Source organism: Podarcis gaigeae (genome assembly GCF_964106915.1).
Source record: "Podarcis gaigeae genome assembly, chromosome: 1".
Taxonomy (NCBI): Eukaryota; Metazoa; Chordata; class Lepidosauria; order Squamata; family Lacertidae; genus Podarcis; species Podarcis gaigeae.
In genome coordinates, this window is record NC_139678.1 from 124,506,700 (window position 1) to 124,520,299 (window position 13,600).

Here is a 13,600-nt window from a genome sequence, read left to right on the forward strand (position 1 = left end):
CTAAGTCGCTTCTGGCGAACCAGAGCAGTGCACGGAAACGCCGTTTACCTTCCCGCTGGAGCAGTACCTATTTATCTACTTGCACTTTGACGTGCTTTCGAACTGCTAGGTTGGCAGGAGCAGGGACCAAGCAACGGGAGCTCATCCCATCATGGGGATTCGAACCACTGACCTTCTGATTGGCAAGTCCTAGGCTCTGTGGTTTAATCCATAGCACCATCCACGTCCCTTATGATCCTAGCAGTCGTTTGTTTGTTTGTTTGTTTGTTTGTTTGTTTGTTTGTTTATACCCTACCTTTTCTCCCTGACAGGTACTCAAGGCGGCTTACAGATAAAACAGGAACAGCTAAAAACAGGGGTGGAAACAATAACTGAAGACCAAATAAACACAGAATAAAAAAAATTATAGAAATGTGAAAGAACTGTTAAAAACATACAGGTGATTACAATAAAAAGAGCACAGCACCATCCATTTCAATAAAAGCAGTCAGTTCCCAAAAGCCTGCTGCAATAAGAAGAGGTCTTCACCTGCTGATGGAAGGACAACAAGGGAGGAGAGCCAGTCTAACTTCTCCAGGGAAGGAGCTCCAAAGTCTGGGAGCAGCCACCGAGAAGGCCCTTGGCGTAGGCAGCTTGAATGCTCACTCAGCTAGCAAAGTTGCTCCTATTATGTGGCCATCTGTACCTGGGGCCAGGCGACTGGGCAACAGCAGAGAGTGCAAAAGACAAAGAAGGGGCAAGTATTTCAACCCACACCACTTTTTGTTGGCTGGATATAAAGTGAATGCTTTAAGGCTAAAGCTTTTAAGAGGCTGAACACATCCTGCTTCTACCACTCCCACGTAAATATGTACATTTAACCCTAGGTGCCAACTCCCTGGGGCCCTGGGTGCCCGAGCACCCACAAATTTTGGTGCCAGGGCCCTGCACGCCGCATGGCACCCACGACTGTGGGGCCAAGTTGGCACTCCTGCATCGAACATTTTTATAAAAGTGCACTTATCCTCCAGCAATACTATCCTATACCCCACCTGTAAAGAAAAGCCTTACCATTCTGTGGGTTTTATTTTATTGTATTTTTTAAAAAAACTCTTCTCAGGACGGTTTCTAAATGTTATTTACTGCCTGTATAAAGCATACAGCTCTGTATGCTTTCCTACACCACAGTGAATTCAGGGTGGTTTTTGTTGTTTAGTACTGAATAGGAGGGGGAAGAAGTTACCTAAACCATAATCCCCACCTCAAACCCTATGTGCAAACTGAATAGCATGCTGTTGTCGTTGAAGAGGAATTTGAAGACTGCCTTATAAGGTGGTTGTGACATTCGTTCACTTATCATTTGGTAGGCCCTCCAAAAAAACAACAATAATAAGTTTAACGTTGGTTGCTGCAGTTCTATTGCCAAAAAAGAAAACAGATTACCATATTTTTCGCTCTATCAGACGCACCAGACCACAAGACGCACCTAGTTTTTGGAGGAGGAAAACAAGAAAAAAAAAATTCTGAATCTCAGAAGCCAGAACAGCAAGAGGGATTGCTGCGCAACAAAAGCAGCGATCCCTCTTCCTGTTCTGGCTTCTGGGATAGCTGCGCAGCCTGCATTCACTCCATAAGACACACACACATTTCCCCTTACTTTTTAGGAGGGAAAAAGTGAGTCTTATAGAGCAAAAAATACGGTAAACTATAACAGTCAAACGACCACAGTCCTGAAATAAGCTACTACACTATCTGTTTCATCGCATTCTGGCTTCCACATCCTCTTCCTTCACGTTTTGCAAGGTGCCGTTTACCTAACCGAGAGGAATGATCTGCACGTTCAATCGACATGTATTTGTAAAGCAATTATTATAGCCTATGAAAAATTCAGTCAAGCACAAAAGAGGCATTGCAGTTCATTACCACCTTCTTTAAAAGCCAAAGAGGTCCCTTGACCCTCATCTCAAGATCTGCAGCCTCACCAATCACTTGAGCCAACATTATCCTTACTCAGAGCAGACTCACTGCAATTAATGGACACAAAATGATGTATGTATAAGATCGTTATATCCACTACTGTCCATGGGTTTACTCTGAGTAGAGCTAGCATTGGACACATCCTATGAGTGGTAGTCAATACTTGTTCTACCAAGACTCCTTTGAAGTTAATGGACATGACAAACTTAGATTCATTAATTTAATTTCCCCAGAGGAACGTGGCCCATTTAACAAGGCTATTTAAGTAAGAGTTTTAAAATTCAGAAGATCTATTTATCACTGGGTGTGCTTGGATATGTTTATTCCTATGAGCAGTCATAGGAACGTGAGAAAAGTCCTGCTAGATCAGCTCCCAAACTCATCTGGTCCAGTTTTTACAGCAGCCTTTGAGAAGTCTTCAAGCAGGATGTGGGCACAACAACCCAGAATATATCTTCATATATTTCCACCACTACACACGCTTACAGGTTACACACGCTTCAGGTTATAGACTCCGCTAACCCAGAAATAGTGCTTCAGGTTAAGAACTTTGCTTCAGGATGAGAACAGAAATCGTGCTCCAGCGGCGCGGCAGCAGCAGGAGGCCCCATTAGCTAAAGTGGTGCTTCAGGTTAAGAACAGTTTCAGGTTAAGAACGGACCTCCGGAACGAATTAAGTACTTAACCTGAGGTACCACTGTATTATTATTGAAAGTAAGTGAGTCTGCTTTGTAGGCAACCATGCCTTAGACATAAGACTCAACCATGGTTATGTCTCCATAGGGCCATTACTGTTTTGAAGGTTAATATTTATAAAATCTCTTTACTAGGCTTGCAGGAAACTTCAGCCCATGCTATGCAACTGATATTCCACATTGGTTTCCTTGTGAATTCACTCGAGACTTGCACCTCTCTTCTGTTTCTGCGTGCTTTTTGTTATGAGCAAGCCCAGGATTTGCCACAATAATGTGAAGAAAGGATGTAGCCATTACAGGATAGTTGCAGTCATAAACCATGCCTTTTCGTCTGACTTCGCAATGTTTGTTCATGAACGGCTTTGAAGAGAGGAAGCAGAACTATTCCTGCTTTGTTTCCACTACTGACCTGCATGACTATCGGTCAGAACTTCTGTTGAACTTGATAACTTCTTTACACGATTGGTTTACACACGGGAGACTGCTTAGTATAGCAAAGCCATCCTCACTGGAGAGCTGGTGTGGTAGTTAAGAGTTTGAGCTACTAAGCTACTTTCCCGCCCCGACCTGGCCACAGTGATCCATGAGACGGTCACCTGACTACTGTAATTCGCTCTACGCGGGGCTGCCCTTGAAGCTGTCCCAGAAACTCCAGCGGGTGCAGAATGCTGCAGCGAGGCTCCTCACGGGGTCTCTGCCATGGGAGCATATTCATCCAGTGCTTTTCAAGCTGTACTGGCTCCCGGTGGAGTACAGGGTCAGATTCAAGGTGCTGGTTTTGACCTTTAAAGCCCTTCACGGCCTAGGACCCTCGTACCTACTGGGCCGCCTCTCCTGGTATGCCCCACGGAGAGCCTCAAGGTCCATAAATAGCAACACCCTAGTGGTTCCAGGCTCTAAGGAAGTTAGATTGGCTTCAGAGCCAGGGCCTTTTCAACACTGGCTCCGGCCTGGTGGAACGCTCTGTCCTATGAGACCAGGGCCCTGCAGGATCTGATTTCTTTCCCGCAGGGCCTGTAAGACAAGAGTTGTTCCGCCTGGCCTTTGGCTTGGAGCCAATTTGATTCCCTCCCCCTCTTTCTGTTTTCTTTTTCCTTTCTCCTCCTGTGATGAGGCTGCGTTTTAATATTTTAATATTGTATTTTAATCTTGTTTTTAAGTTGTATTCTTTCAACTTGTTTTTATTATTGCTTGTTAGCCGCCTTGAGCCTGGCCTTGGCTGGGGAGGGCAGGGTATAAATAAAAATTATTATTATTATTATTATTATTATTATTATTATTATTATTATTATTAAGTCCCTCACTCAAGGTAGTTAAGAGTTTGAGCTACTTAGTCCCTCACTCAAGACGTAGGCCACTCTTGGGACAGGGTAGACTGAACTCAAGTAGAGTAGCAGCAAGCAGTTGAATCTGTTCTCCACCCTCTGGATTTCTGCAAAGTAATTTTGATTACTTTGGAGCAGAGCTGTAGCTCACTAGTCCCATGTTAAATGTTTTGAATCTCTAGGTGTTGTTGTTTTTTTAAAAAAAGATCAGGTAGCAGAACTGCTGATACCGCCCATTGGAGAAGTCAATATTGGGCTACAGGATGGAAAACAATCCTGTGGCACTTCAAATGTAAAGTAAAGGGACCCCTGACCATTAGGTCCAGTCGTGACCGACTTTGGGGTTGTGGCGCTCATCTGGCTTTATTGGCCGAGAGAGCCGGCATACAGCTTCCAGGTCATGTGGCCAGCATGACTAATCCGCTTCTGGCGAACCAGAGCAGCGCACGGAAACGCCGTTTACCTTCCCGCCGGAGCGGTACCTATTTATCTACTTGCACTTTGATGTGCTTTTCAACTGCTAGGTTGGCAGGAGCAGGGACCACGCAATGGGAGCTCACGCCGTCATGGAGATTCGAACCACCGACCTTCTGATCGGGAAATCCTAGGGCTCTGTGGTTTAACCCACTGCGCCAGCTGGACTACAACTTCCAACATCCCTGACCATTGGCCATGATGGCAGGGGCTGGTGGTAGTTGACGAGCCCAAGGTTATCTGCAGATCTCCATGGCTGAGTAAGAAGCTGAACTTGGGTTTCCACAATCCTACACTACAATTCAGGGCATCCAATACGATGCCCTCCAGAAATTGCTGAACTACAACTCCCTATCGTCCTTGACTACTGGTCAGGTTGGCTAGGGCTGATGAGAACAGGACTCCAACCACATCTGGAAGGACACACAGGTTCTGCAGTCCTGCCTTAAGCTTTTTAAAAAATGTTCCTTTCACACAAGGAGTCTACATGCAAGGATAGAGTAATAAGTGAGTGGGGAACGTGTGGATGTCAAGCACAGGAACTGCATTCATTCAGCACCACCGTGAAGCTCACTGATCAAAGAAGCTGCTGCAGCCCAAACCTGCTAGTGTCCATTTGTAATGTTGCTCACTGCTTGCGTAAGAGGAAACTGACATCAGGAAGCAGCTTATGAACTGGCCTTTGGCTGCTGCACCAAGTTAACTTCCAGGAGGCTGTTGGAGAAGGAAAGGAGCCCTTTTCAAACACTAAACATGACTAACATGCTACTCCTGACTTCTGCAGAGTTTCCCAGATATGTGAATAGAGTTTTCTCTACATACATGCCCTCTACTCTGCATGCATCCTATGGAGGGCGGAGCCCATTGCTGCAATGCCACCTTCTACACAAGTAATTAGCCTTCTTAAAACCCTCTAGCGCCCTCTAGTTTGTGGTGGGTGTTGTGCAGTGGATCTCAAAAAATAGAAAACATGTACTTTCAATATGTGGGGATTATATTTGTCCAGTATCTTAGATAATTAAGTAAGATGCCTTCATTTCTTTATTTAGGCATGTTTTTGAAAGCATAAGGATTAGAAACGTAATAAAGATTATTTCAAACATAATTCTGGGGGGGGGGGATCAAATTTTTTTACCAGCAACTTTGGCAAGAGTGGCTGGGGAAACCCAGCCAGATGGGTGAGGTATAAATTATTATTATTATTATTATTATTATTATTATTGGTGTGCAGAGCACTGTGTGGAATTCGGGCCTGAATGATTCAGCTCCTTTGTGAGCAGGAAATATGACACAATCATGTTTTATGAGGCCTTGTGCAAAATAGCGCTGGGACTGATGCTATATATTCTCTGTGTGTTTCCTGGCTGCTGTTTTTTAAAAAAACCTCTGAAGTATGATTTCTCACACAGCACATTGCTGCTCATGCCCCTCTGGAATACCACCAAGGTTATATGACTTCTGAATTTATTTGCTGCAGCAACCTGTTTGATGAGAAGCAAAGCCTTCTCTATCAAAGCTGCAGTCAAATTTCTTTCTTTCTTTTTAGGCCTACGTTTTCAACGATGCTTCAGAAAGGCTGGAATTGGATGAATGTGGCAAGTGTGAACAGCAGGCGACATAACTCTCTGCATCTTTTGTTTTTTAATTTAAAGGGAGCGCAAGAAAGATTTACAACCAGCAGCGATATTGTCGGCGGGGCTAGGCGCTGCAAAAAGAATCAGCCCATTGAATTTCCTACAAGGCTCAGGAGAGACATTCTGTGAAATATGCTCATAGTTAGACTTGTGGCACATGAACTGGTGGCAGTACAAATAAACATAGCATCTAATGAATAAAGCATATGTCCTGTGCACTGAAACATGTCAGGAATGGGCCTCTAGGTTTCCATTAAAAGAGAAATTATTCAGGGGTAAAGTAGAAGACCTGCGGCCAGTTGTGTTGAAATGGCACTGTGAAAATGAAGTCACTGTGTCTATGTGAGTTCATGCTGTCTGAGGGTCTTCTATGGCCTAGTTGGAGTAAAATGATGAAGTAGGGCAGGAAGAGAGGAGTTTGTGGGTTTTTAAGTCCTGTCTATATGCATAGCTGTCAACTTACAGATTTGAAAATTAGGGAACAGCGGCCTTGAAAATAAGGGACCAGCAGCCAAAATAAGGGACCTGCAGCCTCACCTGTTCCAGGCACTCCAGTCTTCCCCTCCTCCTGCAGTCTGGTCAAACTCATGCTGGTAGCTTCGAGAACACTGTCCAACCAACTTTGTAACCAGAGGTTTAACTGAATAGAATCTGAATCACATGCACCACAAGGCCTATGCAGCCTCAACTTAAGATGGCTCCCCGGCCTGGCTTTGCACTGCAAAGTTTGCAGCAGCACGTGCAACAAAATGGCGTCCAGCATTCAAAAAACCCCTCAGCTCCCCAGCCTGGCTTTGCACTGCAAAGTTTGCAGCAGCACGTGCAACAAAATGGCGTCCAGCATTCAAAAACCCCCTCAGCTTGCATTAACTAGCCACACACAAGGCATTCACGCTCCACCACCCAGTCGTTCTTAGACTTCTTATTGGGTGAGCAACACAGCCAAGCAACACAGTTGGAGCCTCCCTCCTCCCTGGCTGGCAGGGAGGGAGGGAGAGGAGCTGCTTCCTTTGAAATTTAAGGGACATCCATCAATAAGGGACAGCAGCGGGACATGGCGCTGGAATAAGGGATTGTCCCTTCAAATAAGGGACACTTGACAGCTATGTCTATATGTACGGCTAAGTGGCAGAAGATGTGTGTTTCACGCAAGAGATCCCAGGTTCAATGCCTGACAGTTTCCAGTTCCTGAATACCAGTTCCTGGAAACCACAGGATGAGAATTCAGCAGCCAGGTTGCTCAGGTTGCTCACTCAATCTGAGCATATTACACCGATCCTGGTCCAACTGCACTGGCTACCAATTAGTTTCCGGGCCCGATTCAAAGTGCTGGTTTTGACCTATGAAGCCTTAAACGGCTCAGGACCACAATACCTCAAGGACCACCTCTTTCCATATGAACCTCCCTGGACCCTGAGATCATCCTCTTAGGCCTTCATGTGCCTCCTCCTCAAGAGGTTCAGAGGGTGGCAACATGAGAACGGGCCTTCTCTGCAGTGGCTCCCCGTCTGTGGAATGCTCTCCCCAGGGAAGCTCAGCTGGCGCCTTCCTTATACACCGTTAGGCGTCAGGCAAAAACGTTCCTTTTTAACCAGGCCTCTGGATGATTTGATTTACACCCTTTTAAAATGTGGGGATTGGGGGGGGGAGTTCTTGGGTTGTCATTTTTATTTTTATTATGTATTTTGTAGTTTATATCTTGATTTTATTCTGTTAACTGCCCCGAAACCCCCAGATATAGGGTGGTATATAAATTCAATAGATAGATAGATAGATAGATAGATAGATAGATAGATAGATAGATGATAGATAGATATAGAGATAGATAGACAGATAGATAGATAGATAGATATAGATATAGATATAGATATAGATATAGATATAGATATAGATATATAGATAGATATAGATAGATGATGAAAGAAAGAAAGAAAGAAACCGTATTTTTCGCTCTATAAGAAGCACCAGACCACAAGACACACCTAGTTTTGGGAGGAGGAAAACAAGGAAAAAAATATTCTGAATCTCAGAAGCCAGAACAGCAAGAGGGATCGCTGCGCAGTGAAAGCAGCGATCCCTCTTGCTGTTCTGGCTTCTGTGATAGCTACGCAGCCTGCATTCGCCCCATAAGACGCACACACATTTCCCCTTACTTTTTAGGAGGGAAAAAGTGAGTCTTATAGAGCAAAAAATACGGTAGATAGATAATGATGATGATGATGACGATGATGCTCGAGTCCTGCTTGCAGGGTTCCCGCAGGCATCTGACTGGCAACTGTGAAAACAGGATTGGGCCATTGATCTGATCAAGCAGGCCCTTCTTATGTTATATGAACTTGTGTGGTGCTAGAATCACGTGACGGCACAGATCTAAGCTTGAAGGTTCAGATTCTAGCCTCATGTAACAGGATGGAGGATGCCCCAGAGATTGCCTCAACCCAGAGAAATCTCATCCCCAACATCCTGAATCCTTCGTGGGGAGGGAATGGTCACAGTGTGGCAGGGATCCAGGGTCGTAAGCGGCTAAGTGCCAGTTCACAAACCACATGAAGATGCGACTAACTGCCCCCTTTTCCCATCTGTCCTGGATTTCTGTTTGCTTGTGCTTAAAGGGTCAAATGAGAACCTTCCCCAGCAGGCTCACAGCTGAGTTGGCTACCTTTTGTAAGTGCATGGTGCAGCCTTCACTTGATCCACCCCCCTCCCGCCAAAGGAAACTACAAATCAAGCCAAGAATAAGTATCCTGCTGTATACTTCGGGCCAGCCATTAGGAGAACCAGACAATGTGAGCTAGTCATGTTCTTTAATATTCCCATTGCATTTCTGACAGTAAAGAAAGCAGGCCGGGCGGCGGGGGGGGGGGGGATATATTGCAAGAGGCAAGCAAATAAAAGTTACAACTAATAATAGTTTTTCAGAAGTCTACTCTGATTTGCCTGCATATTTTACAAGTTTCGGTAAATTATTATATTTGGTTATTATTTAACAGATGTCATTTATTTGCTTCCAGACTTTTGCGGGTATTTGTATTGGTAGGATCTGACATGTGTCTTATGAGATGTTTCTGTTTTCGAATATTGCCGTAATTTAAACAATAACTATAATGTAGGTGTGTGACTCTCTGACATTCAAGATCAGTCTTCTGCTTATAATTTTGAGCATTTGATCTTACGTTACTAGGAATAACAGACGACGACACATACATTTGCCTATGTGTGTGTGTGTGTCGAAATCCTTTAAAGAACACAACACATCCTGGGTGCGCCACCAATTTCATAGTTGCTGTATTCTATTCTAACGTTTCTCAAAATTTATGTTTCTATCACTTCATGCCCTTCCAGTCCATTTTTGCAGCTAGGCTCATTGATGAAGTAGCAACAGCTGGAATATATATATTTTTTTATAAAGCAGATAGAGATTGTCTTTAAGCTTTGCAGATAATCCCACTGTAATTGTATCATGAAAAATGCTGTTTAAAAATTAAAGCTTTCAAGAAACAGGAAATGTTGTACATTGCCAAAGACACTACACGTTTAAACATGTTTTATGAAGTCTAATAGCATATGTTTAAGACCAGCACTAATTGTCAAAAGCTTTCTCACGTCCTTGATTTCTGTGCAAAGGATTTGACAGGGAGGGGAAATAATTGTTTCTAACACTTTCGGTAAAGACAACATGGCCCTTGTGTTGTATTTCTGCATTGCACATCTGATCCCCACAGTTTGTACTGGTACAACAGCTGCCGGCTTCACTGTCTCCAAGGCATAGATGTGGTCATCCACATCTTCAAATCCAAGCCATGGTGGTACAAACTGTGTGAGACAAACAATTCCATGCTAATACATGCATCATGTCTATATGAGAGAAGACCCCATGTCAGATGTAGCGTTACCACCAGTGTTTCAAATCACCACCAAGGCTTCAAAGGGTCTGAAGTTAAAAGTTGCCTTGCTGAACTGGACTCTACGCCCTGTGCCCAGGGATGCCTGGTGGCATTAGGAGCAGTACAAGTTGGTGTGGCTTGGCCAAAACACTTTGTTGTTGTTTAGTCGTTTCGTCGTGTCCAACTCTTCGTGACCCCATGGACCAGAGCACGCCAGGCACTTCTGTCTTCCACTGCCTCCCGCAGTTTAGTCAAACTCATGCTGGTAGCTTTGAGAACACTGTCCAACCATCTCGTCCTCTGTTGCTCCCTTCTCCTTGTGCCCTCCATCTTTCCCAGCATCAGGGTCTTTTCCAGGGAGTCTTCTCTTCTCATGAGGTGGCCAAAGTATTAGAGTCTCAGCTTCACAATCTGTCCTTCCAGTGAGAACTCAGGGCTGATTTCCTTAAGAATGGATAGGTTTGATCTTCTTGCAGTCCATGGGACTCTCAAGAGTCTTCTCCAGCACCTTTTTGAGATGTGTGATCCATACCCTGCAACGTTCCTCAGGTGAAGTAGGGTCATTTTCATCTGAGGAATGTTGGGAGGGTATGGCGGCCAACTATCACCCCATCGCTATCCAAAATGTATCCACATCATTCAGAAAATCACCTTGAGCAAGGTAACAAATCCCAAACAATACAAGCATGCATATTTCTACCGACTGCTGCATATTGAAGGCACGTCCAAAGATCAACAACCCAGTTTGAAGAAGCAAGATCTCAACACATGTGATCTTGAAGACTGTCATCACGGTGCATACATCGAGATTTATTTATTTTGTAAATATAGAGGATTTACCTCTGGTGCAAGCCATGGTCAGGTCAATATCACAGTTCCAAAAGGCCTCCCTCCCTTTTAAAAAACAGAATCATAGGAATGGAGATTGCCTCCATTCCAACCCCTGAAAAACACAAACCTCAGTTTTGTCCATTGGGGGAGCAGGTTACTCAAGGCTGGTAACATTTGCTCTTGAGGTCTTGTGTACTTCCCTGAGAAGGTTCTTTTTAAAAATTGTTTTAAAAATGAATTTTCTCTTTAAAAAAGATGCATGTACACAGGTACAGGAAAACCAAAATCAGGAAAGGGTAGTGAAGAGAAGGGGAGAAGTCTGTTTGCCCCTTCTTGGGTGGGTGACTTTGTGGGCAGGCCCCCAGGCCTCCTCTGTGAACTGGACTATTGCAGGCCGGATTGTCCTCCTGCCACCAAATTGGCCAATGGCTTGTTTGGAGGTTCTAGCAGGAGAGCGCAGCTATCGTATACCCTTGACCGAAGAACGGTACACTCCTATCTGGGATGGTCGTCCTCTTCCACCGAGCGCGCAGCTTCGGGAGGGACGCACATGGAGCGGTGAGGGAGGAAGGGGACACCCGCCTAGCCAGCCAGATCAGCCGAATCAACCCTGGCGATCAATGGGGTGACAGATGTCGCAGCCAGATCGCCCTCACATCCAATACTTCCAAATTGGCCAATGGCAGCAGGAAAGAGTGTTCCCCAGGGCGTGGGACCAACTGGCCAATGGTAGCGCTTGGCCTCACATGCCCAGAGTAGGGATAATTTCCCAGCCTGCTGGGCCCTCTGGCCTCTGCCTCTCGCCAGAAATGACTGAGGAGACGAACAAAAGAAACAGCCTGAATATCAAGCTCCACCTACTTGTGTGGACAGTGACCAGGAGAAGGGCAATGAATATTATGACTTATGGGACTATCACAGCTGATGGGACAAGGTGCGGAACATGCACACAGAAAACTCAGATCTGAATGAGCTGTTTGTGATATACAGCCAACATCTACACACACCGATGGCCATTTTACTTTCCTAATGGTGACACAGGAACTACGTACCTGACAAGATTAGAAGCTCAATTATCTCTGCATCCCCCAGGAAAGCAGCAACGTGAAGAGGGGTCCTCTTCTCTGTGTCCTAAAAAGCAAAAGAGACATGGTCATTCCAGAATTACTAACCAAAGGCCTACGGGCTGCCGTTGTAGCAGGTCTGTGGACTGCAGCCACTGAGGGAGACAGTCAAGGCCACTCCTGCGAAGCTCCCTCAATGCAATTTAAGATATAGGGATTGCCAGCAGATGGTCTTCAAATTTCGTTTTGGTTCACCCTCTACTGCTTCCTGTCAGGGTGCCCCAAGTGTGAAGATGGGGCAACTGCTGCCGCTTACAGAGTTGGCTCTGGGACTTGAAGGGGTAGGGGTCTTTATGTTAGGCACACAAAACAGATATTTCTATCATGCCACTTCTGAACTCCTTCGATCCTCCACGCAGTGTGAATATGGCAGCATTCTTGGGACAGCATTGGGTCTTTTGTAGAGATGGGCAAATTTGTCAATTTGGGTTTCAGTTTCTCATTTTCCAACCTTATGAACGTTTCCACACCAGTTGGCATTTTTTCTAAGGCCTCATGAAAACTCATTTCTCCTACCATACACATTTTTGTATGCAATTTTGCTTAATACACAAGTGTTTGCAATGCAATTTTCCTAATATAATGCATTTGTTTATATGTTTTTTTCACCTCATTTTCCCTTCACATTAACTTTGGCAGATATCAAATCCAGACCTGCTCTTTTTGGGTCTCTTGCACTTTTGCAGATGGGAGAACAGATTTGTTAGCAATATTTTGCTCACAATACAGCCTTTTCAACTTTATGACTTAAAACTGTAGAAGTCAGAGATCCAACGGGTGTGGGGCAGCATTTTTTTATAGGCTTTTTACATTTTGTAATTCAGGTTGCCCCCTGACCAACTTTTGATTGGTCACACCAGATTGGTTCACTTCTGACCACTTTGATTATGAATGCGGGATCAAAACTGAAGGAAATGAGAGTAAGATGTGTGGGAAATACAACAGTGATATTTAAATTTATCATGAATACTGAATTTCCCTATGAGTAAAGGAGACTTCGCTTCCATATCTATGTACCTCCTAGCATTCATCCATGCTGGGTCTCATTTTTTAAGTAGCAATGATCTGCATTAGCTGGAGCACAAAATTTCAAGCGTTTGCCAAAAGGTTTCTGCAATTATCTGCATCTTACTCTCCACCTGTATTCCAGCTAAACATAATGATAATGATGATAGCAGAATGGTAATTATGAAGGAAAAGGCAGCAAGCAGTGCGCAAGTAGACATGATTTCTGGATAAACCTTTGTTGCTGTTGATTTAGGCAAGGTTCTACAGCATGGTGCCTTTGTGACAATGGTATTAGCTCCAGGGTTTGGGGAGGCAAGATGGACAAGATGTCCTCAAACGGATACCTCCCTAAGTGAGCCCAGCTCCTCCTCGCTGTTGTCCCTGCTGCTCATTTGCTTGCCCTCTTCTGTTTGGGAGCTTCGGGAGAGGGCAAAATGAGTGGAAGTTGCTGCTGCTCCTTCTTCTTGTTCCTTCTATTGTGAACTCACTTGGAGGAGACAGGTGTGCAGGCAGCAACAGTATGGAGAAGGAACGACAGAGCCAGGGGCCCCGAAGGGTTGGCAGTGGGTTCCCTGCTGAGGTGTGGGCCTTAGCTGGTGCCCAGCAATACCCACACCTGATGCTAACCCTGCTGTGAAAGGAGAAAGGCTCTCCTGAAAGCAGTTGGTG

The 13,600-nt window shown here is 44.8% G+C and overlaps 1 protein-coding gene across 8 annotated transcripts in view; it reads right to left on the reverse strand.

Annotated features, from left to right (window-relative positions):
* Window positions 1–13,600, reverse strand: part of ANKRD44 (ankyrin repeat domain 44) — a 153,398-nt gene that overhangs the window by 73,428 nt on the left and 66,370 nt on the right. For all 8 annotated transcript variants that reach the window (XM_083706087.1, XM_083706089.1, XM_083706084.1 and 5 more), the window contains exon 3: window positions 11,852–11,930. In XM_083706087.1, the coding sequence (XP_083562213.1) occupies window positions 11,852–11,930 (79 nt within the window). The remainder of the gene's footprint in view (window positions 1–11,851; window positions 11,931–13,600) is intronic.